The sequence below is a fragment of the Rutidosis leptorrhynchoides genome, chromosome 4, assembly GCF_046630445.1.
Source record: "Rutidosis leptorrhynchoides isolate AG116_Rl617_1_P2 chromosome 4, CSIRO_AGI_Rlap_v1, whole genome shotgun sequence".
NCBI lineage: Eukaryota > Viridiplantae > Streptophyta > Magnoliopsida > Asterales > Asteraceae > Rutidosis > Rutidosis leptorrhynchoides.
The window spans coordinates 223854257-223876820 of NC_092336.1; the positions used below are offsets into that span (position 1 = coordinate 223854257).

General features: G+C 32.4%; 3 protein-coding genes across 3 annotated transcripts; 1 reads left to right on the top strand and 2 right to left on the bottom strand.

The window, feature by feature from the left end:
- The first annotated feature begins 1593 nt into the window (after positions 1-1593).
- On the top strand, positions 1594-4103 carry LOC139844159 (uncharacterized). The gene is made up of 4 exons (XM_071834364.1): positions 1594-1752; positions 2785-2990; positions 3171-3297; positions 3731-4103. The coding sequence occupies exons 2-4, from the start codon at positions 2794-2796 to the stop codon at positions 3800-3802; spliced, it is 396 nt and encodes a 131-aa protein (XP_071690465.1). The 5' UTR covers positions 1594-1752; positions 2785-2793; the 3' UTR covers positions 3803-4103.
- Positions 4104-4905: 802 nt separating this feature from the next.
- Positions 4906-9590, bottom strand: LOC139841433 (receptor like protein kinase S.2-like). The gene is made up of 4 exons (XM_071831651.1): positions 8721-9590; positions 7207-8355; positions 5326-6198; positions 4906-5172 (listed from the first exon to the last, which is right to left on the bottom strand). Exons 1-4 carry the CDS (start codon positions 9588-9590, stop codon positions 4906-4908), a joined length of 3159 nt encoding a protein of 1052 aa, XP_071687752.1.
- A 168-nt stretch (positions 9591-9758) lies between these two features.
- LOC139841434 (uncharacterized) lies at positions 9759-16905 on the bottom strand. Its single transcript, XM_071831652.1, has 3 exons — positions 16374-16905; positions 9939-10049; positions 9759-9826 (listed from the first exon to the last, which is right to left on the bottom strand). Exons 1-3 carry the CDS (start codon positions 16903-16905, stop codon positions 9759-9761), a joined length of 711 nt encoding a protein of 236 aa, XP_071687753.1.
- Positions 16906-22564: the final 5659 nt, after the last annotated feature.

Here is a 22564-nt window from a genome sequence, read left to right on the forward strand (position 1 = left end):
AAGCCATTCAACTTCTAAAGAAAGAATTTGAAATGAAAGATCTCGGAAAAACCAAGTATTGCCTTGGTTTACAAATTGAACATATGCCTAATGGTTTACTTGTACATCAAACAACATATACTGAAAAGATTTTAAAACGTTTTAATATGGACAAGGCAAAACCATTAAGTACTCCTATGGTTGTTAGATCACTTAATGTTGACACTGATCCATTTCGTCCCTGTGAAGATCATGAAGATATCCTAGGACCAGAAGTACCATATCTTAGTGCAATTGGAGCTCTTATGTATCTTACAAATTGTACAAGACCTGACATTTCTTTTGCAGTTAATTTGTTGGCAAAGTTCAGCTCAGCTCCTACCAAAAGACACTGGAATGGGATCAAACACATATTTCGATACCTTCGAGGAACTACTGATTTAGGATTATTTTATTCTAACGAATCGAAACAAGATTTGGTTGGTTATGCAGATGCAGGTTATTTATCTGATCCACATAAAGCTAAATCTCAAAATGGATATGTATTCCTAAATGGAGGTACCACAATATCATGGCGTTCTCAAAAACAAACACTTGTTGCAACATCATCAAATCATGCCGAAGTGATTGCATTACATGAAGCTACTCGGAAATGTTTTTGGTTGAGATCACTGACACAACTCATTACTGATTCTTGTGGACTAGAACGCGATAAAAGTCCAACAACTATCTATGAAGATAATGTAGCTTGCATAATACAGATGAAAGAAGGGTATATCAAAAGTGACCGAACAAAACACATACCTCCTAGATTCTTCTCATACACTCAAAATCTCATTAAGGACAACCAGATTGAAATGAGATATGTTCAGTCCAGCAAAAACTCTGCTGACCTTTTCACCAAAGCACTTCCAACTGCTATTTTCAGAACACACATTCATAATATTGGCATGAGGCATGTTCAGAAGATGTAACAATTCAGGCGTTGCCTACTTGAGGGGGAGTCAACTCTATGCTGCACTCTTTTTCCCTTAGCTAAAGCTTTATCCCAATGGGTTTTCTTTAGCAAGGTTTTTAACGAGGCAGTACTAGTTATTCTCTAATAAAATTATCATCCAAGGGGGAGTGTTATAAAAGTTAAATTGGATGTTAATTTTATTATTATTATAGATATTGTATAGCAGATTTTTTGAGTATAAATATGTGTGTTATGAGTTTATAAAACACATACTAAATATATTCTCTCATATTCTCTCATATTCTCTCTATATACTTATTAGTCTACAGTCAAGAACTAGGCTACTAAAGGTAGTTATAAGTCTACTGAATTATAACACATATATATTTATTAGATCAGAAAAATCAATGATCGGTTGTTGAAAGGGGAAGTGACAATTTTTTATTTATTTATTTTTTTATAATATATGGTCTTATTGACTTGTATTTTACATCTCAAATTTAACAGGCGTCTAAGTGTCTAACCCAGTTACAATTACAATCCTAAATCCTAATAAGGTTAAATTGGCATACAGTTCCAAACTAATTTAACAAGGAGATCGATCGATCGATCGATCGATCGATCTGGTATACTCTCATTATTCTGTTTACCATTTCATTTCAATAATCAATAAATATGAATGATGTTTATCTCTGTACCATTTCAATAATAAAAAAATAATCAATCAATGATGTTTATCTTTTGATTTAAGGATTCGCAGAGTTGTGGATTTCTCATTTCTCAGCTCCACAGACGAATCGTGAACAGTAATTAAGGTAGGGTTTTTAATTTGTACTGTAATTGATTGATTCTTGCAATAACTAAATCAATACTTCTTATATATGCTTTGCGCTGTAGTTTCACATTTTCTTGCTGTGTATAGATAGATGTATTACTGGTTACAGACTTTAATTTTGTTCATTATACATGGTAAGGTTTATATATCATGATGCTTACTGGTTGTTGTGAGCTTCTTACAGTTAGTCTACAATTTTAAATTTCTCATTGGCATATCAACAAACAGCTGGTGTGCTTTCTTAGTAACCAAATAATACTCCATGGTTTATATGTAATCCATTATCTGACTGAAAGTGATTTTGAGTCTCTAAGTTTTGTGAAGATGATTATTAAATTGATTTCAGTATTTCAAGACTTGACGCGAGTAATTGAGACGGGTTATGAACTTTTAATTTGATTTTCAATCATGTTATCTTCTTTTGAACTAGCAATTTTCTTATAAAAATGATTTCACTTACCCTGAAATCGAAATAGTTGATTTTGGACTAAAAAGGAAACAAGTTCTTATGGAAGTAAACCCCTACAATGGGGTTACTTCTAATATTTGGTATGCACACTACTACTAGTTAAACCACTTTACTTACCAATTTGTGGTTTCAACCTAGTGCCCTTCCAGAATCTGCTCTCTTCATTCTAAGTGTTGTGTGTTTGCTCTTGCATAGATGTAATTGGTCCATTATGTTCTTTTATGACCATTTGAGTACTCCTCTTAGAATTTTGTAGCTTGCCAAAAATTTGATTAATATCATCTTCTGTTTGACTTACGTTACTTCATGGTTTTTGAGATTCTAAAAAAGAATTTGATAATAAATTGATGCGTGGGGCAAACTGTACACTCATTTACTACTGGTAGATGTTAAATCTCAAACAACTTATATAAGTAGGTTGCTTTAGTCTGCTTCTCATATGTAAGTACAAATAAATGCATATGTAAAGTACATAGGTGATATGTGTATCTGACATGGGGCACCATGTTTCATCACGCCGTTACATTTCATGTCACTTTGCAGTATCTAAGGATGACAACAGTTGGAACAACTATGGATCAACCTGATAAAGCTAATAAACTTGGAGCTAAAAATAATGATAAAGTTCAAAATTCAGCTTCAGGGTTCAAAAGATGGGGAAGAAAAGGGCCATTTATTAGATACGGTCTTCCTATGATCTCACTCACTGTTTTTGGAGCACTTGGGCTTGGTCATCTCTTGCAGGGCAGGTGAGTCATCGTTTGCTAAACTTTAAATTAAAATATTCAAAAACCGTGTTACTCATCGCATCAACAAAATGGGAGTTTGCTAGTGAAATTCTCTTGCTTTGATTCTAAAGCCCGTTATATATTAATCTCATATTCATTCATTTAGTTTGTATTTTATTGATTTAAATTTTTGTACTTCAGCAAGGATATAGCTAAGGTGAAAGACGACCAAGAGTGGGAGATTCTTGAAACAAAAAAAGCTCTTTCAAGAACGGGACCAATTGAAGCTTACAAGCCTAAAAATTTATCTCTTGAGGAGGAGCTAAAGGTGATTCAACATCCTATAAATACCCTTAATCATTTCATTTATACATTATAGGTGGTGGGTTTAGACCCATGTTTGCTCAAATGGGCTGTTTTGGGTCATGTTTCATCTTTTACACTCCAAATGGTTAAACAATTTTTTCTGTCCAAAAAGGAAATAGATAAAGCAGGTGATAGTGATCTAAAATGTATTCAAATGCATAAAAATATGAAAGTCAAAGTTTAGGTTATCATCCTAATTCATGATATTTATGCTGAGATTTATAAACATAAATCATTCTAAATACTTACAAAGTACTTGAATTGTTTGTGGGTAGCCCAGCACAGCCCTAAACGTTTTGCTCGGACTAATATTTGCATGTTACCTAACCTGCCCGACCCTTTGATTCTACAAATATACCTTTGTGATGCTTATCAATGGGTTGTTTTGGTTGAAGGCTTTGCAGCAGAGTGTTGACATAAACAACTATGAATATAAGAAGATCCCCAAACCAAATGAAGCTAACTGATCTTTAATAAGTGCAGTTCTTCAAGAATCGTTTCAACTTCTCCCAAATAAGCCACATCTCTTGGTCTTTTGAGGTAATGGGTTTGAAGAGGGTTTATGGCTTTATGCTTATTCACACCTTCGACCCCTAAATAAACGAAATGTATTGAGGTGATTTTGTGCTTTTGTGGTGGTTGTACTCCAACCCATATGTATCAGGATGACTCTTATATACAAATGTGTAGCACTTTTTGGATGTATAAAGGCCAAAGGGAGTTCAGGCAAGGAACTATTTCCCTGTTGACTTCTTTTTTTTCTTTTTTGAGTGGAGGTGATGAAACCAATCACGTTGCATATATTAGTTACAGTTAAACATGGCAGAATCATGAAGTTCTTCAACCCATAGTGTTAATTGAATGTAATTAGGCTCGTTGATAATGTTATTGGAGGTGACTAATAAATTCACCGCTTTCGTCATTAGATTACCAAGACCACCACACACGACGAAGGGAGGTGACTAATAAATTCTCTTTTTCTATCAACTTCCTCACTTAAACCCTATAAAAGACTACTATGAAAGGCACGACACAATAAGAATCTAATTAGGTTACAACTTAATTACTTAAAAAAAAAAAAAATCAAACGACGATATCGGCATCACCCAATCAGAGGGGATTTAACCACCTTCGAGAGCATATGCCACCCACACACACATTGGGAAGAAACCTACATCGCAACGATGTTGGCAATACCACTTCACAACGATGTTGGAGGAAACCTACTTCAAACATGATGACGTCGACATTAACATGTCTGTCATGTAAACACATATGCTAACGTGTACGTGTAATGACACAAAAATCTTACCTGCTTTGCTTTTGGTATTCATATTTAACTTGTTAAGGTTTGTGGTTTAGTTACAGTCACAAATCACTCATCTGCGAAATAAATATGCACAAAAATACTTGGTACAAATTTAACTCTCTTCCAACCACCTAACATACAAGCTATCTCTAGGGACTTATATATGTCTATTTAAATAACCTTGATCGAAATTTTGAAACAATTTTAAGAACCTGTGTAGCTAAGCTAACAGATGCTTCCCACGTGCGAGCTTTTGTGTATTTACTTGTTGTCATCTAACTTCCGAAGCACGTCTTTAAGTTTCAAGCTGGTGATACCTGTTAACATATCATCCACAAATCGTTTGTACGATTTGGGTAATGATAACAACATATATAGTGCCAAGTCCTCTTCTTTCATAATCTCATTTATGTTGGACAACTTCGAAACTAAGCGATTAAAGGTGACAATATGGTCACTCAGATTACCTCCTTCTTCGAGATTCAGCGAATACAGATCTCTTTTGACAGTCAATCTATCGTTCAACACCTGAAAAGGTTTGTTATTAAAAATATCACATGAAAATCTGTAAGCACTTTTTATATGTTTATTTAATTCTAGAGACTTCCAATTTTATTCGCAAATTATGATTGTCATTTAATTCGTTGAAATACTGAAAAATTGTAATTTCCGAAATCTTACTTGGATATCTAATGCTTTCTTGATTTGCACATATACTTCATCCGCTTTTGGTCGTTTTTCTGGCTCTTCATGCAAGCATTGATGGACAATACTTCCAAATGTAGCTAGCGATTTGGCTTCAATTCGTTCCTGAATACCCTCTAAAACAATATCATCAACTAAGAAGTCTTGAAATTGCGCAGATTTTCTAAAATCCTTTACACATGCAAGTGTTCCACACATCATCTCAAATAAAACCACACCAAAGGAATAAATATCAGATTCTTTAGTTAAAAAACCAGTTTTCTCGTAGACAGGATCACAATAATCGGGTGACCCAGGAACATCATTAACGAAATATTCCGTCTCTTGATTTTTACGAATTATCAAGGAAAACCCGAAACCACATATTTTTGGAGTCCAATCCCCATTTAGTATGATATTAGCGCTTTTAATGTCTCTATGTACAACCGATTGTTTTCTTGCAAAACCTTTATGAAGAAATTTTAACCCGTTTGCAATGCCTAAGCATATCTCAAGTCTTTTTGTCCATGTAAAACTAACATCATTCACATGGCTATTGAGAGTATTTACGTTATATGCATTTTCATAAACGATAATTTTATCATCTTTTTCATTGCAATAGCCAAGAATGCCGATAATATTTTCGTGTTTATGCCCGAAGAGGATTTCAAGCTCTCTTAAAAAATTATTTTCTTCTGAAGATTTGGTGACCTTTAAAATGACTGGAATTTTACATCCAATGTCATTTGGAACTTCTCCTCGAAATAACATCCCAAACCCTTCCTTTTTAATGAAATTTTTTTCACTAAAGTTTTCGGTGGCCAATTGCATGTCCTCGAGTGAAAATTCAAGAATGTCCTTGCGAGTTTCCTGTGAACCATGGGATACTTGATAACATGATAACTTACTCAAGTTTTTACTGTATGGCAATGTAACGAATTCTACGAAAAATAAAGACATCATATAGAGAAAACTTACAAGCTTTTCATTTCATTTAATATATGCAAGTGTTTTAGAATGTAAGTGAGTGTTTGTTGACTTACATTAGGTATACATAATTAACAAAATCGACCTCCAATTTACTTCCATACAATTGTCCACCTTGAAATTTTACATAAAGATAAATATGTTGTATTTTGGTTACGTTTAGATGATTAGTTTATATTTTATACTTATTAAATAGTAATACTAAATTCTATTAAATCAAAAATAAAATTTCATATGACTATAAATGATATTTTGTTACTAACCACCAATAGCTTCTCGTTAATTTTTAGTTTGAACCTTTACAATTTACAAGTTTTTCTTTGTCGTTTTAAAGTGTATGAAAGCTTATACATTAAATCACTGTTGCTTGTTCATTATAGAAAATCATATAAGTATAATTTAACAAAAACTATAATGATCTATCATTTAAAGATCATCATTGAAAAAAGTTTCAAAATAAAGGGCTATCTGTGTAAGTTCTGAAATTTGAATGAAAGCATCTGGACCATTCTATAAACCTTCATCTTCTACGTTTAAAAAGACCTTCTACCAGGGATCCAAATAGGCAAATAGCATTTTTATTTTATTGGCAAAAAAAAAAAAAAAACAGTTATATAAATAAACAGGTTCGAAGTTCAAACAAGATACAAAATTGATACTGATACAACAGACAAATATAGTAATACATAACAAAAAATTTAATAACGAGAATAATCCATGCACTTTACCAGTCTATCATCAACTTTCTTTATGTGAGATTAGAGTCCATAATTTAGTGTTAACTTAGCTTTGTATGCTTAACCATTTTCTCGAAAAGGTATTGATTACACCGGTCATATTTCAGTTGTTTAACTATTTATCAACTTTAACATAAAAAAAAGTTTTATTGACTAATTGTTTAGAGGTCAAGCATACAGAGAAAATACTTGTCGTATTGGATTTAAAGCATCGACTTACTTGAAGGTTTAATGCAATTTCAAGTTCCTTAGTGATGTCTGTCAGTTTTGGTCGCTCCCCTTGAGTTTCTGCTAAACATTGAATTGCAATTTTTGCAAATGTTTCCAGAGACTCATGATTAGGTCCCACCTTCAGACCAAAACAGTGTTCCTCAGTTTCTTCCATTACTTGTGGGTCTACTATTTCCATTAGTGTTCCCTCAGAGAAGCGCCTCCGTGCTACTGCTGCAAGTCCCTTGTTATTTTCATCGGTGTAAATTTTTTCATAGGCCAATGTTCCAGAGAATATTTCGAACAAAACAACTCCGAATGAGTATATGTCTGATTGCTTTTTTAATTTACCCGTCTTTCCATATTCAGGATCCAAGTACACATCAGTGCCTGCAATTCTATCTGTCAAGATAGTGCTCGTCAATTGATTCACACGGTAGAACTTGGAGAGCCCAAAGTCAGCAATCTTGGCCTCCCAATTTGTTCCCAATAATATGTTGGCACTTTTGATATCACGATGTATTATCCTTTCTTCATCACTCACCTTTGTGTGTAGATAATCCAACCCATGTGCAATATCAAGGCAAATTTTAATCCGACTAACCCAGTTAAGATGAGTTTCTTTTTTTATGCTTCCTAAATAATCATCAAGGGAACCATTTGGAACAAACTCATATACAAGGATCAATTCAGAATCTTCATCACAATAACCGATAAGTGACACTATGTTGGGATGCTTACATCTACGAAGCATTTCAATTTCTAGAAAGAATCCTTGTCTACCTTGCCCATTTTCATCTTTTAAGATATGTTTTATTGCTACAGTAAGGTGTTTCTTAGGACATTCCTTATTAGGAGTTTCATTCTTAGGAATTTCCTTTTTGTTCTTCCCTCCCAAAATTAACTTTGTAAAAAGGTTGCGTTTCTTAAGAATTTCATTCTTAGGAATTTCCTTTTCATTCATCCCTTGGATTTCCAAAATGGTGAGTTGTGTTTTATACACCTTACCATATCCACCAGATCCAATAAGGTATTTTTCAGCAAAATTCTCTGTGGCTAACTTCACATCAGCAAGTCCAATCTTGATGATTTCCTGTAACAATTATTAGTAACAAAAAGAATATGAGTCATGTCGCTTTCTTGTGCTAAAGTGCTAAATGAACTTATGTTAAAATAAGTTCATGCGTTGAAGTGCTCGACGGATTTCTTATTAAATCATCAAGACAAACAGACACCGGTTTCTAAGTATATGTTGGGCTTAACCAGTTTGGAACTAGTTTTCTCCACTAATAAATATGTAACAATCTATTAAGAAAAACGAGGCTATTATGCTCATAATAATTGATTGGTTAAAAAAGATGTCATTTTTCTCTCAAAACTTTAGTGATTATTAATTAATATCTTGGATCCAGATTTGCCCATCTAATAAAAGTATGCAAATAACAATGACAGGCTTACCGGATTTTCATGTTTCCATTGAAGAAATAAAGCTTCCTCAAGTTGTTTCACAACCTCGGCCATGTCTGGGCGCTCTTCACGTTCATTATTCAAGCATTTATTAAGCGTTTCTAACAAAATGGTCAATGCTTTTGAGTTCATTTGTTTGCATATATTATCATCAAAGTGTGTATACTCCCAGGGCTGATCTCGACGTGCGTACTGCCGACAAAACACGTCAATCAAAACCACACCGAAAGAATACACATCACTTTTCGGTGTGACAGTTTTGGTCCTTTCATACTCTGGGTCAACATAGTGGGTGGTATATTTAATAAGATGATTAATTTCAGGGACATCAATAAAACCAACAACCTTAGCCTCAAAATCTTTATCCAAAAATATTTTATCTCTGTTGAAACTGCCATGTATGGCATGACAATCATGGATATGACTCAAGGCTCGGGCAACACCCAAACATATTTGCAACATGTGGTAACATGTAAGGTTTTCACGGATGTGATATTCTGATTTCCTGATATTTGGATGAGGTGTGTTTAGTATTTGGTTGAGACTTGCCATAAATTCACACTCACTAACTAAGTAACCCCAGTCGTAGTTGCAACAAAACCCAACAAAAGTGGGAATATTTTTATGCTTAAAACGAGACATAACTGATACCCCTTCTAAGAGTTGTACTTCTCGGATATCTATAATCCTTTCTACAATAATATTGATTCTTTTTCCAGACCGAAATAGTTCTCCTTCGTACACATAATAATTCTCATACGGGATTTGTATCATGTTGTTGATGTCAAAGTGATTGGTAGCAGCTTTGATATCAGCATACGGGATTCGTATGTAATCAAGCTCTTTGAACAAAGATGACATGATGATGATGATGATGATACAGGTATCCCGTATCCCCAAACCAATGTTACAATGCAGGATTTTTTTTTTACTTAGGGCCTGTTTACTTACGTATTAACGGACTGAGTTGACTGGCAAGCTTATTCGGTCAGAAAGTAAACGTGTTTACTTAATTACTTGCGACTTAAATTATTGAAATGTCATTAAATTCTTCCTTTCTCCAAAATCATTAAATTCTTGCTGCTTCATCAATAACCCTATTGTGTATCAATCACAAAAATCATTTCATTTTCAAAATTAAACACGGATTTTAAAATTTATACCTTGTAGTCTTGAAAAGGAGAAATTGTTAGTGTAATTTGAGCGTACCTGATGAGATCGAGTGGTGGTGAAGCGAGCAGCTGAAGCGGCAGAGCCAATCTCCGGCGAAACAACGTGGGGATTCTCCGACTAGGTTAACAGATAGCGGTATTGATAGATCTTTGATTTAGAGACAAATTGTGAAAAAGTATATGTTGATTTTTGAAGAAATTGAACTAATGAAAATCAGGGATAGTTCTAGGAGCATCAAAGTACACTGTTTGTTTGATTTTCTCTCTCTCACACACACAAAGTTGTTTGCCACTTTGAAAAGACTGCTATGATAATGGAACTGATGAATTTTAATTTCATATGTACAATGTATTTAGTAGACCACAAGTCCATAATAGTACATAGTACATAGTATATATTTTATAAGAGTGCTCTCAACAGCGCCACATCAGCACCTCCATCTCACTTCCTTTCTAGGGCTAAATCCAGTACTAAACTCTCCCAACAAAGACACTACTCCTTCCATATTTTTATTATCTTTTTTAATTTTTTTATATTATCAAATAATTATTATTATTTATAATATAAATTGTAAATAAACAACATAATTTATATTATTATTATTATTATTATTATTATTATTATTATTCCTCGTATTATTATTATTATTATTATTATTTTAATTAATATATTAATATATTACTATAATAGTATAGTTATACGGAGTAATTATTAATTGTTATTAAACACTACCAAGCATGTGGGATCCATTTTCATCTCTGGAGATTCAATTTCACACCTTCATCTCTACCTTCATCTTTGTAGATCCAATTTCATAGCCATTTTCATAGAAGAAAAAAAAAATTACGGTACATTTATTTCTTAATTCTTCCGTCATCAATTCTGATTCAAATAGACGAGCAGCGAGACGGAGTGAAATACCCCGTCCTAATCTATCCGGACGAAGTCCATATTGATTATAAACGATTCGTAATAGTTGATTACATCGCGAGGTATTTGACCTCTAAATGATACATTTTACAAACATTGCATTCGTTTTTAAAAGACAAACTTTCATTTACATCGAAAGTTGACAGGTATGCATACCATTTCATAATACCCAACTATAAATGACCTAATCCGTCATTTACTTAATAATCTCTAATGAACTTCAATGACTCGAATGCAACGTCTTTTGAAATATGTCATGAATGACTCCAAGTAATATCCTTAAAATGAGCTAATGCACAGCGGAAGATTTCTTTCAAACCTGAGAATAAACATGCTTTCAAGTGTCAACCAAAAGGTTGGTGAGTTCATTAGTTTATAGTAATCATTTCATTTTCATTATTTTAATAGACCACAAGATTTTAAATATTATAAAACGTGCAGAAGTCCCATTCCAACTGCACAAAAAAATATCTTTTATATGAAGAACACCTGGTGAGGATTCAAAATATAATAGTAACCATCTGTGCCGGTCTTTCACCCCACGGCTGAATACATGTGCCTTCAAAATATAGAACCTCTGTGCCGGTCTTTACACCCCACGGCTGAACACATGTTTATAAAATATAGGACAACCGGTGCCAAAATGTCATAAATAATAAACCATCCACCCGGCTCGGGAGCTCATACGCTCTAACGGAAACCGGGGGCTAATGCGTGTCATAATAATCAACCCAAATCCCAGATAATTCTATCATAGAATGCAGTTAAGGTACTTGTGTCTATTGCGTCAAACATTTATAAAAGCGCATGTATTCTCAGTCCCAAAAATGTAAAGAGTAAAAAGGGAATCAAATGAAACTCACAATACTGTATTTTGTAGTAAAAATACATATGACGGCATTGGATAACTGAACAATGCAGGGTTGGCCTCGGATTCACGAACCCATATCGATTGTATATTTATTAATACATATAATGTAAATCACAAAATTTCATTTATGTATTATTTATATATTTATAGTTATATAGAATTTATACTAAATTCCATTTTAAAATGTATTCTTATATTATATCTTAAATTATATTTTGTTTATAAAAATCAATTTTGTGTATATATATTTATAATGATTAATACTTATACAACTAGTGATATTAATATACCTATGTACATATATATGTGATTGGTATTGTATTTATGAAATATCGTTAGTTTGTTATGTGAATTATTAATACAATCCTAGAATATGTAATAAGTATATATAGTATAGAAAGGATTTATTTGTTAAAATGATATTTGGGATAATAATGATTTACTACTAATAATAACATTTATGAAAATAATAATAACTTGTATTATTTTCTTGATAATAATAATCATAACCATAATAATAATAATAATAATAATAATAATAATAATAATAATAATAATAATAATAATAATAATAATAATAATAATAATAATACTTATTGTAGTATAATAATGATAATACTTAAAATGATCAAATTAATATTAAAAACGATAATTTTTAATAATACTTCTTATGGTAACAATATTAGTAATAAAAATAATAATATTTATTGATAATACTAATAATAATAATAATAATGATAATGATAATAATAATAATAATAATAATAATAATAATAATAATAATAATAATAATAATAATAATAATAATAATAATAATAAGTAGTAGCGGTGTTAATAACATAGTAATAATAACAATAATAGTAATGACTTTAAGAAAAATAAAAACATGAAACTACCTCAATGCTTGTCTAAAAAGAAAACGCCTCAGACAGGAATCAAACTCGTGACCACCCGCTCACCCGACACCCCTTATAACCGTTCATCTATCTTCAATTTTCTGTTTTATTACATATCCTAATCTATTTAACCCACACTCTCATGTATTCCATGTTCCTCTTTAAATAAAAAAAAAATGACGCCACTAAGACTTGAACCTGACCTTCAGTTCCCTTACTAGCATACTTAACCATTCTTCTGTTTGGGTTTTTCTGAATTATAACATAACCCGAATTCATTTATCTCATTTTCTGTTATTATTACCCACAACAATCCACTTAACTCGTATTCTGTATATCATAATCGATTTTCATACCATTTTAAATTATGATTATCCTCATCATTTACGCCTCATAACCGTCCTATTGACATAATAATAAGCATAGCAAGATAGTGGGCTTGTCCAACACATCAATATATATTTTGAAGCCCAAAGCAAAACCCATCTAAACTTGGTCCATTAAAACCCTATATCCCCTTAGAAAAAAAAATAACCAGCCGTTCATAACCAATAACGATTGAAAGGGTTTCGAATTGAAAGAAGATTTTGAGTAGGTATCATCGAGCATTAAAGGAACGATTAACAGCAACATTCAGTGGTTCGAACAACAACACTCAACCAAAAAGATTTCGACGATAGTATGGGTTGATTTTGCTCTAACAGGAACAAAACAATTTATTAGAAGTAATTAAGTTTGTAGTTCAAACACTAAGTGGGTTTCTTATTTAAAGTTAAAGGTGGTAAAGATGGTCCTATGGTTAACGGCAACAAACAAAAATCAGAAATAGTAGCGACTTGAGTGTACTTGGTCTGCTCAAACAGAAATGAAAATGTGCAGCTGTAGGCACAGTTGTGGGTTTTTCATAGAGGCGGTACGGGGGTTGTATGGTTTATTCTTGCGATCAAAACCGAAGAGATTACGTAGAAGCATAATCGATCCTTGTAGTAGTCGTAGGAAAACAGAAAATAATGGTATGGCGATATTGGGTGATCTTGGTGACGGGTTGAAACAGATGCGTATATATACATATAATTTAGAGGGAGATAGAGAGAGATGTGAGAGAGAGGAGAGGAAAAGGTGTTTGTGAAGATGGTTGTTTCCATAGTGTTCACGAAGAAGAAAAAGAGGAAAGAGAGAAGTAGTGAGGATTGTTACGGTGGTGGTGATTTATTCAAATAACATGGTGACGAGTTTAAATGGTGGTGACATGGTAGAAGGTGATGGTGAGGTTGAGGATGGTGGTGATTTAAGTGTGTAGGAAGTGGGTTTCATGAAATATCCTTGCTTTTAACAAAATATATATATATATATATATATATATATATATATATATATATATATATATATATATATATATATATATATATATATATATATATATATATATAGGGTGTGGATCCATGGAGAATCAAAGATAGTAGAGAACTCATGGAACTAGTACAGATTCAGTCAATCTGCTGCAGATTGACATATTTTATTTTATTTTTTTTTTTTTTTGCAGATTTTTTTTTCTGTGCAGATTTTTTTTTTTGCAGATTGACTTTTTTCCAGTTTTTTTTTTTTTACAGATCGACTTTTTTCTATTTTTTTTATGCAGATTGCGTCAATCTGTGTGCAGATTGCGTCAATCTGGGTGCAGATTGAGTCAATCTGCGTGCAGATTGACCCTTTTTTGGCATTTTTTTGCAGTATTTTTTTTTTGCAGATTGATTTTTTTTCTGTACAGATTGACTGTTTTTTTTTCAGAATTTTTTTTTTTTTTATAGATTGAAGCTCAATCTCCACATAGATTGAAGTTCAATCTATGAGTTCTATGGGTTCTCTACATACTCTAGTTCTCTAGGGATCCTTTCACTATATATATATATATATATATATATATATATATATATATATATATATATATATATATATATATATATATATATATATATATAAGGTAAGATAGAATATGATAATAATATAATAGTAATTCACAATTCATAATATGTTAATCAATACATAGTTGTTTTGTGGGGTTGATAGAATAAGATGGATAATAGAAAAAGTTGATAGGTGGGGTGGTGATGAATTTGATTCGACAGAAAACAAAAGAAGTAGAGAAAGTTTATGATTCTTATATGTATTTGGTATAAATATATAAATAATAACATATTATAGGTTAGTGAATATTGACTAGTGGATGTGAATGAGATTTAAAGCAGTGTAGCCATCATCATATATTAATACTTCCGTTAAAGTCCAAAGTTTGGAAAAGTAAAACAAATAATAATAATAATAATCAAATCGATTCTTTGGTCGATTACAAAATATAGAAAGAAGGTGGGGATACTCAGACAAAACCAATTCTGTAATAATTAACATATTAAATGAATTATAGAGAAAAAACGTGGGATATGAATAGCTTTTAGTTGTCTCAGACTGCAAAATTGTACTCCGTTGTTAATTCAGTGGCGGATAAAAATATTTAAAAAAATTTCATATTTTTAAATTAACTATATTTATTTATTTTGGTCATTATGGTATAAAATTCAACCATAAATTATTAAATAAAAATTACATTAATTATTCACTCTCATCCCCCAAGTAAAATATAAAAAGTTTTAAAATTTGACAAACAACTTCTAACTATATTATTAATAAGCCTACAATTTATAAAACTCATTTTCGGATCACTGTTTATTTTAAAATTACATAAATTTGAATTTAACTTGCTTAGTATTAATCGGAACATCAAACGAGTATTACAATCATTTACTATTTATTTTTAATATCCTTTCTTTATATATAGAGATATATTTTAAATAATAATTATTATAATATCATATTTTTAATTTATTAATTTTTAATAACAACATCATATAATACTTCAAATTATATTTCAAATTACTATTTATATATACATACCCACATATCTATTTACAATTAATTGTTCGTGAATAATCGAGCATAGTCAAAGGGTAATTTATTATATGAACATAGTTCCAACATTTTCGAGACTCACTATTACAGACTTTGCTTATCGTGTCGAAATTATATAAAGATTCAGGTTTAAATTTGGTCAAAAATTTCCGGGTCATCACAGGGAGCACCTGGGCGACGAGCTGGGCGGGAGCTGGGCGGAGGTGGTGCCATCGGCGCCCACCTGGGCGGGCTTGTGGGCGGCTCTGTGGACGGGCCGTTGGGAGCGCTCTAAGTCCGTGTTGAAAAATACATTTCGCAAACTAAAAATGTTTGAGTATACTAACAATAGCAGAAGTAGATATTAGGTTGTAGTTCGACGCAAATAAATACACTGTTTTTTTTCGAAAAACAAAAAATTATATAGCACGAGGGTCAAAAGGGGACCCAACCCGATACAAGAAGTTCACGAGCAAATTACCAACCAAAATAGCTGATGCTCGAGCAATAATACAGAAGACAAGGAAAAGTTGCAGAGATAGCAACATTACATTAATACGTGACAGTTCATTGCACTAAACTAGTAACCTTAAACCAAATAGGACCAAGGACTTGAGAGCCAAACTAACCAATCCAACTTCCTATGCTTGATACGATTTAAGATCCATTCAAACGATTTCAATTGGATTTCCAACAAAGCCTCCCGACCATTCCAACACGAATTTTTGAAGACTTTTTGGTTGCGATTCCTCCAAATAAAATACTCGCACGTCCACTCTAAGGCTTGCCAAATACTCGAACCCGAGGGGGATAAAAGACGGCTACAATTACCTCGAAAGGCCTCATTGATGCTTAAGTTCGCAACCGCTCCCAACCCCCACCATTTGTATACTCTTTCCCAAACTTCCATCGAGTGTCGACAAAAAATCATAGAGTAGTCAATTGATTCCACCCCGTCATCACATAAAGGACATCTTACGGAGTCTAGATCGATACCTCTTTTATCAAGTTCGGTATGAACCGGAATCCGCCTTTTCAACATCCTCCAAATGAATATTTCAACTTTTGTAGGAACAAGACAGTTTTTGAGAGTTTGAGATCTCGACCTGCCATCTAGTAGAAGTTTATCATCAATCAATCTCGTGAGCTTTTTTGTAGTGAAGATACCGTTCGAGGCTAAGTTCCAAACCCAAGTATCCGAGGCCCTATCTCGTTTAACATACAAGTTTAGTGAATTAATTAATTGTTCGAATTCAACCTTTGCTCGAGCAGATAGTTCACGACGCCAGCTCCATGTTGCCACGTAGGAATTCTCATGCCACTGTACTCGATCATTAACCAAAACATCCTGATCAGCTTCCATGTGATACAATCTCGAAAACTTGTCTTTGATTGGAACTTCGAACAACCATGGCTCTGACCAAAAATAAATACACTATGTTCGTTGTTGTATTTAGTGCAAGAGCCCGTCCGATCTCCAACATAAAATAAATTACATTATATATTACATTACATTACATTACATATTACATAATCCATTATAAGAAGACCAATAAATAAGTATTTATTAATAAAAGAAAATTAGTTCATATGTGAACGAAACTTATAATGTTTCTAAGATATCATAATGTATGGATACTATATGGATGAAACATCAAATAGTCTTTAACTATGTTTGTGGTCCGCGCTTCGCATCGGATTTTGTAATCCGTTTTTAGTTGATATTTTTGGTGGATATGAATGTTAATTAACACAAAAATATAAGAGCAAACTGACTGAGTTCTGAAGATCTGCTCCATTTCGTTGACTTTGTTCTTGACATCAAGTTTGGAATCCTTGACTTTTAAAGAATGCATCAATGCAACATCTGTGTCAAATAACAACAATCATTAATGATACTAACCTACTTACATAACATAATATAAAAACTCGCATAGCACTTCTGAGTTCTAAGTTGGTTAGGCAGTTGTTAACTGGTAAAGTCGACTTTCTCAACCCATCTCCAAGTACATGATTGTCAAGACGTGCAGCTAGTGTCGAATTTTGTTTTGCCTTCTTGACATTGTTATTATTGTACTCAAGGGCAATATTTCATTTTCTTCCACACCACTCAACGTTGGTTCAACCATTTACTTCATATGAAAAGGATACAATAATTATCACTAAGGAATACAAAACACTATAAAGGTTGACAAAGTATCGTGTGCTGTGCATAATCTATTTAATAAGGTTAAACTCAAACCAACATCAAGTACATAGAATATCAATGAACTTGTTAGTTATAATCAATCCAAGTATATTTAACAGATTCAATATATCACAACTTTTCTATTCTTATTTTATTATTATTATTATTTTTTGCATTCTCAAAACAATTTATGGGTATAAATTACATGATCATAATCAATCAAATTAAAATATATTTTACTGATTCTAAAGGCATGTGATAGCAACACCTTCTTCATCTTGGTCATTATCAATTCATCTGTGCATTCTAATTCTAAACCGTGTTTAATAAAAAAAAATAGATTACGAGTCCAAAATTGTGTAATGGAACTAAATCTATATTAAACAAAAACGGATAGTGAGTATATGGGATAAAATTATTAAAGATCACGCTTAGTAAAGTGTATAATCACCGATAGTGAGTATATGGGATAAAAACTTTAAAGATCATGGTTAGTTAAGTGTATAATCAAAACCTACCCAATGCGGTGTCGAAAATCTATATAGATATTTTTCGTATAACTAAATTCAAACATTTGTGCCAATCTGCTACCTCACGAATAAATATAGACCTGATCAATGACAACATAGCCATTTATAGAAAATGTTGTAATACAAGTTCAGCTCAAAGTGCGATACAATTTATGTTCTTTTTAAAATGTGTTAAAAACAGTTACATCTTTAAACCTTTTCTTACATTGGTAACTCTGGTACTCGCCTTTAATCTCTTTATTGGTTAACTAGAATCAAATGGCTAAAAAATAGCAAAATAACTTATGACTAAAGAGATTGTTACAACTATGATAAACTTTAATAAAGTACCTAAACAAACTTTTGAAGTCATTGTTGGAAACTGATACCCACATTATACCCCACACAAATGTTCTATTTTGACTTTTCTACCAGCAATTAAACACGTATTCACACTAAAAAGTTTAGAGGCATTTTATCAAACACTTTATGGGCAAGAAGAGAAAAGAAAACCAAACACTTATACGTAGTATTTAGTTTCAAGAAACAGAAACAGTAGACTGTATAACGCATTGGTTTCCAAAACTTCAGTGGTAAGTGTTTTTGGAAGGGTATGAGGTATAAGGCACAGTCACAGTTAGTAAGCATCTGACAACAGACTTCTTTGATGATTAGAGTATCAATCGCAATAGCATAACTAGTTCATTGACCCGTGAATTTACGGGTTTGATGAAGACATCTACATCATAATATTAGTGTCATTGACCCGTTACTTAATACTATATTTATTACTCGCTATTTAGTTAAATTAATTTAATTTATATATATATATATATATATATATATATATATATATATATATATATATATATATATATATATATATATATATATATATATATATATATATATATATATTTTAACGGCAAATAAAGTATTTTATTAATATAAACCAAAAAAGTACATGAAGGAGCTATAGCTCGTGTATACATGATAAAATCGAACAACCTGAGCAAACCGAACACTAAGCTAAAATTAAAATTACATAACAAAGAAGAAGATAGAAAATGAAGATTTATAACCAAAACACCTGTGTAAAAAATGGCCATAGTATAACCACGAATAGAGCAGACTTGAATAATCAAGCAGGGCGGTGAAAATGCTACAGTACTAACAAATGCAGCGACAAAGCAACACAACCAGCACCCATTTCGCTCTATAGGTGAAGACACCATAGCCAAATTCGAGACAGTTTTGGCCATGAATCATGAAAAACATCAACCAATTCCCGAGCGGTAGAAATCATCCATATCATAAAAACGAGGATTATGTATCCATTGATCCCATTCGAGTTGAACTTTTTTACTTCTATTAGTTATCCATTCAAAAGCCTTTAGTTGTATTTCCTTAAAAACGAGGTTGGAGGTTGGTTTGGATTTTGTGAAGGTACTAACATTTCTATTTTTCCATATCATATAACCCGTAATCCATTCGATTGCTTGCCAAAAATGTTTTCCAATGGGCGAACTAAACGAGATCCCATTGCCAAGAAACATATCGGCCATGGAAAAATACGGAGGAGGCCCAATATTCCACCAATTATAGACCTTAACCCACGTGTCAAAAGCAATATTGCACCAAAAAATAGAATGTTCCACGGTTTCAAGATCGTTGTCACAAAGAGGGCAACGAATCGAACCTAAGTCCATACCTCGCTTGTCAAGTTCAAAACGAGTTGGTAGTCGAAATAGTCTTGCACGCCACACGAAAAGCTCCACCTTCAATGGAACAAAGCTATTACGGATTGTACGTGTATGTTGCGGTCCTGGATTCAGTGAAGCTAGCATAAGTAGCTTAGTGAGGGCATTCACTGAGAACAAACCGTTAGCACTTAGAGACCACGTCCATTCTTCACGACCGGAGCTACATGGAACAAAACTAGATACACAATTAGTAATATTGGTGATGTCCCCTAGTAATCTCCCCGAGATGCTATGAGACCAACACCAATTAAAAATAATGTTATCACCCTCCCAACGAACTCGGTCCCGAATGGTGGCATTTTGGTGTGATTCAAGTCTAAAAAGTCGATCAAATTTATCTTTTAATTGTTGATTATCGAGCCAAGCTACATTCTAAAATTCGGTTTGAGATCCGTCAACTATTCTTTTTTTAAAAGATTGCGCAAATGGAATTTTAAGATTATTTAAATTTTGACCAACTTTTAAAATCGATGACCACATTGACGCAATGCGATTAGAACCCGGGGCGAAGGTCATATTTAGACCTCCATCATTACCATAAATACTTTTTATTATTTTGACCCACAGGGAATTTTGATCAAGTTTAAATCTCCACCACCACTTACCTAGTAAAGCTTGATTTTTAATTGCAAGTGACCCGATATCAAGCCCACCATGTTCTCGAGGAAACATACAAAGGTCCCATTTAACCCAAGACATTTTTGAGGCGTCACTCGACCCTCCCCCAAAAAAACGACGTCTCAAACTTTCCAATTTATTAATAACACAAATTGGGGCCTTATAAAGTGAGAAAAAATTAAGAGGTAGACTAGATAATACCGATTTAATGAGAATGAGACGACCACCATAGGATAATGATTTAGCTTTCCAATCCGCAAGTCTTTTTTCGAACTTTTTGAACACCGATTCCCAATCCTTTAATTTTTTCATGGAGGAACCAATAGGGAGACCGTGGTAAGTAATCGGTAAAGTTCCTGATGCACATCCAAGCCATTTGGCCATGGCATTCGTTTCCGAATTAGATACTCCTAACCCGTAAACACAACTTTTATGAAAGTTAACTTTTAAACCCGAAGTAGCTTCAAAACATTTAAGTATTTTCATTAGATTACGCGCATTTCTTCTATTCCATTCTCCGAAAAATAAAGTATCATCTGCATATTGTAAGTGGGTTAGATGAACATTGCTTCGACCAATATGAAGCCCAGAAAAACGATTCAAACTAGCTGTTGTTTTTGTGAGATGATTCAATCCCTCGGCCGCCATGATAAAAAGGTATGGAGATAACGGATCCCCTTGCCGAACGGCCCTTTGGAGTTTGAATTCTTTCGTGGGTGAGCCATTAATCAATATTGAAATGGATGCCGAGGAAAGACATGCTTTAATCCACTTAATCCACCGAGATCCGAACCCCATTAATTCCATGATTTCAAACAAAAAATCCCAACTAATACTATCGAAAGCCTTCTCAAAATCTACTTTAAAAAGAAATCCTTTATGTTTTGTTGCTTTAAGATCATGAAGCGCCTCATTAGCAATTAGAATACCATCAAGGATATACCGATTTTTAATATATGCACTTTGTTCAAACCCGATAACCGATGAGATGACACTTTGTAGCCTTTTTGTCAGCACTTTGGATAAAATTTTGTATAAACACCCGATTAAACTAATAGGACGGCAATCACCAAAACTTTGAGGATCATTCTTTTTAGAAATTAGTGCAATAAAAGACGAGTTACACCCATTCGATATCTCACCCAACTCCCAAAATCGATTAAAAAGTGCAAGAATATCCTCTTTCATTATATCCCAAAATTTAACAAAAAATTTCATATTAAACCCATCCGGACCGGGTGCCTTTTCACTGTGACGACCCGGAAATTTTCGACCAAATTTAAACTTAATCTTTTACGATTTTGACAAGATAAGCAAAAGCCTGTAATGTTGTGTCTGAAAAACCTTGAATTGTGTTCATGTATTCATTTAACCTTTGACCATTCCCGACGATTCACGAACCACTATTTGTACATATATATGTATGTAATTAAATAAATATATATGATTTCTATACATAGTTAATGTTATATGTATATGGTAATATATATAAATATTAAATGTATATATATATTATTATATGTATGCCATAATTAATAAAATGTAATATTAAGTCTGATTACTGGGTAAAAATATAATTAAGTAGTTGTTATAGTTACTTTCAATAATTTTATTATTAATATCACTGCGATTATTAAAATTATTATTAAGTATTGTTATTGTATTAAGATACAAACTTATTATTGTTATCATTAATGTTATTACGGTTATTAGTAGTAATATCAACATTATTATTAATAAATACCATTATTATTGTTATTTATATTATTATTATTATTTTATTAATAATATTAAAAGTATTATTATTATTATTAATATTTATTAATTATTAATATTAAATAAAATCAAATAAAGATATCTCATATCATAATCGAATTTTTTTTTTTCTTGTCTGATTCATGTATCTGTCGACTTCAACTTACATTATATGCCAAACTTGTGATT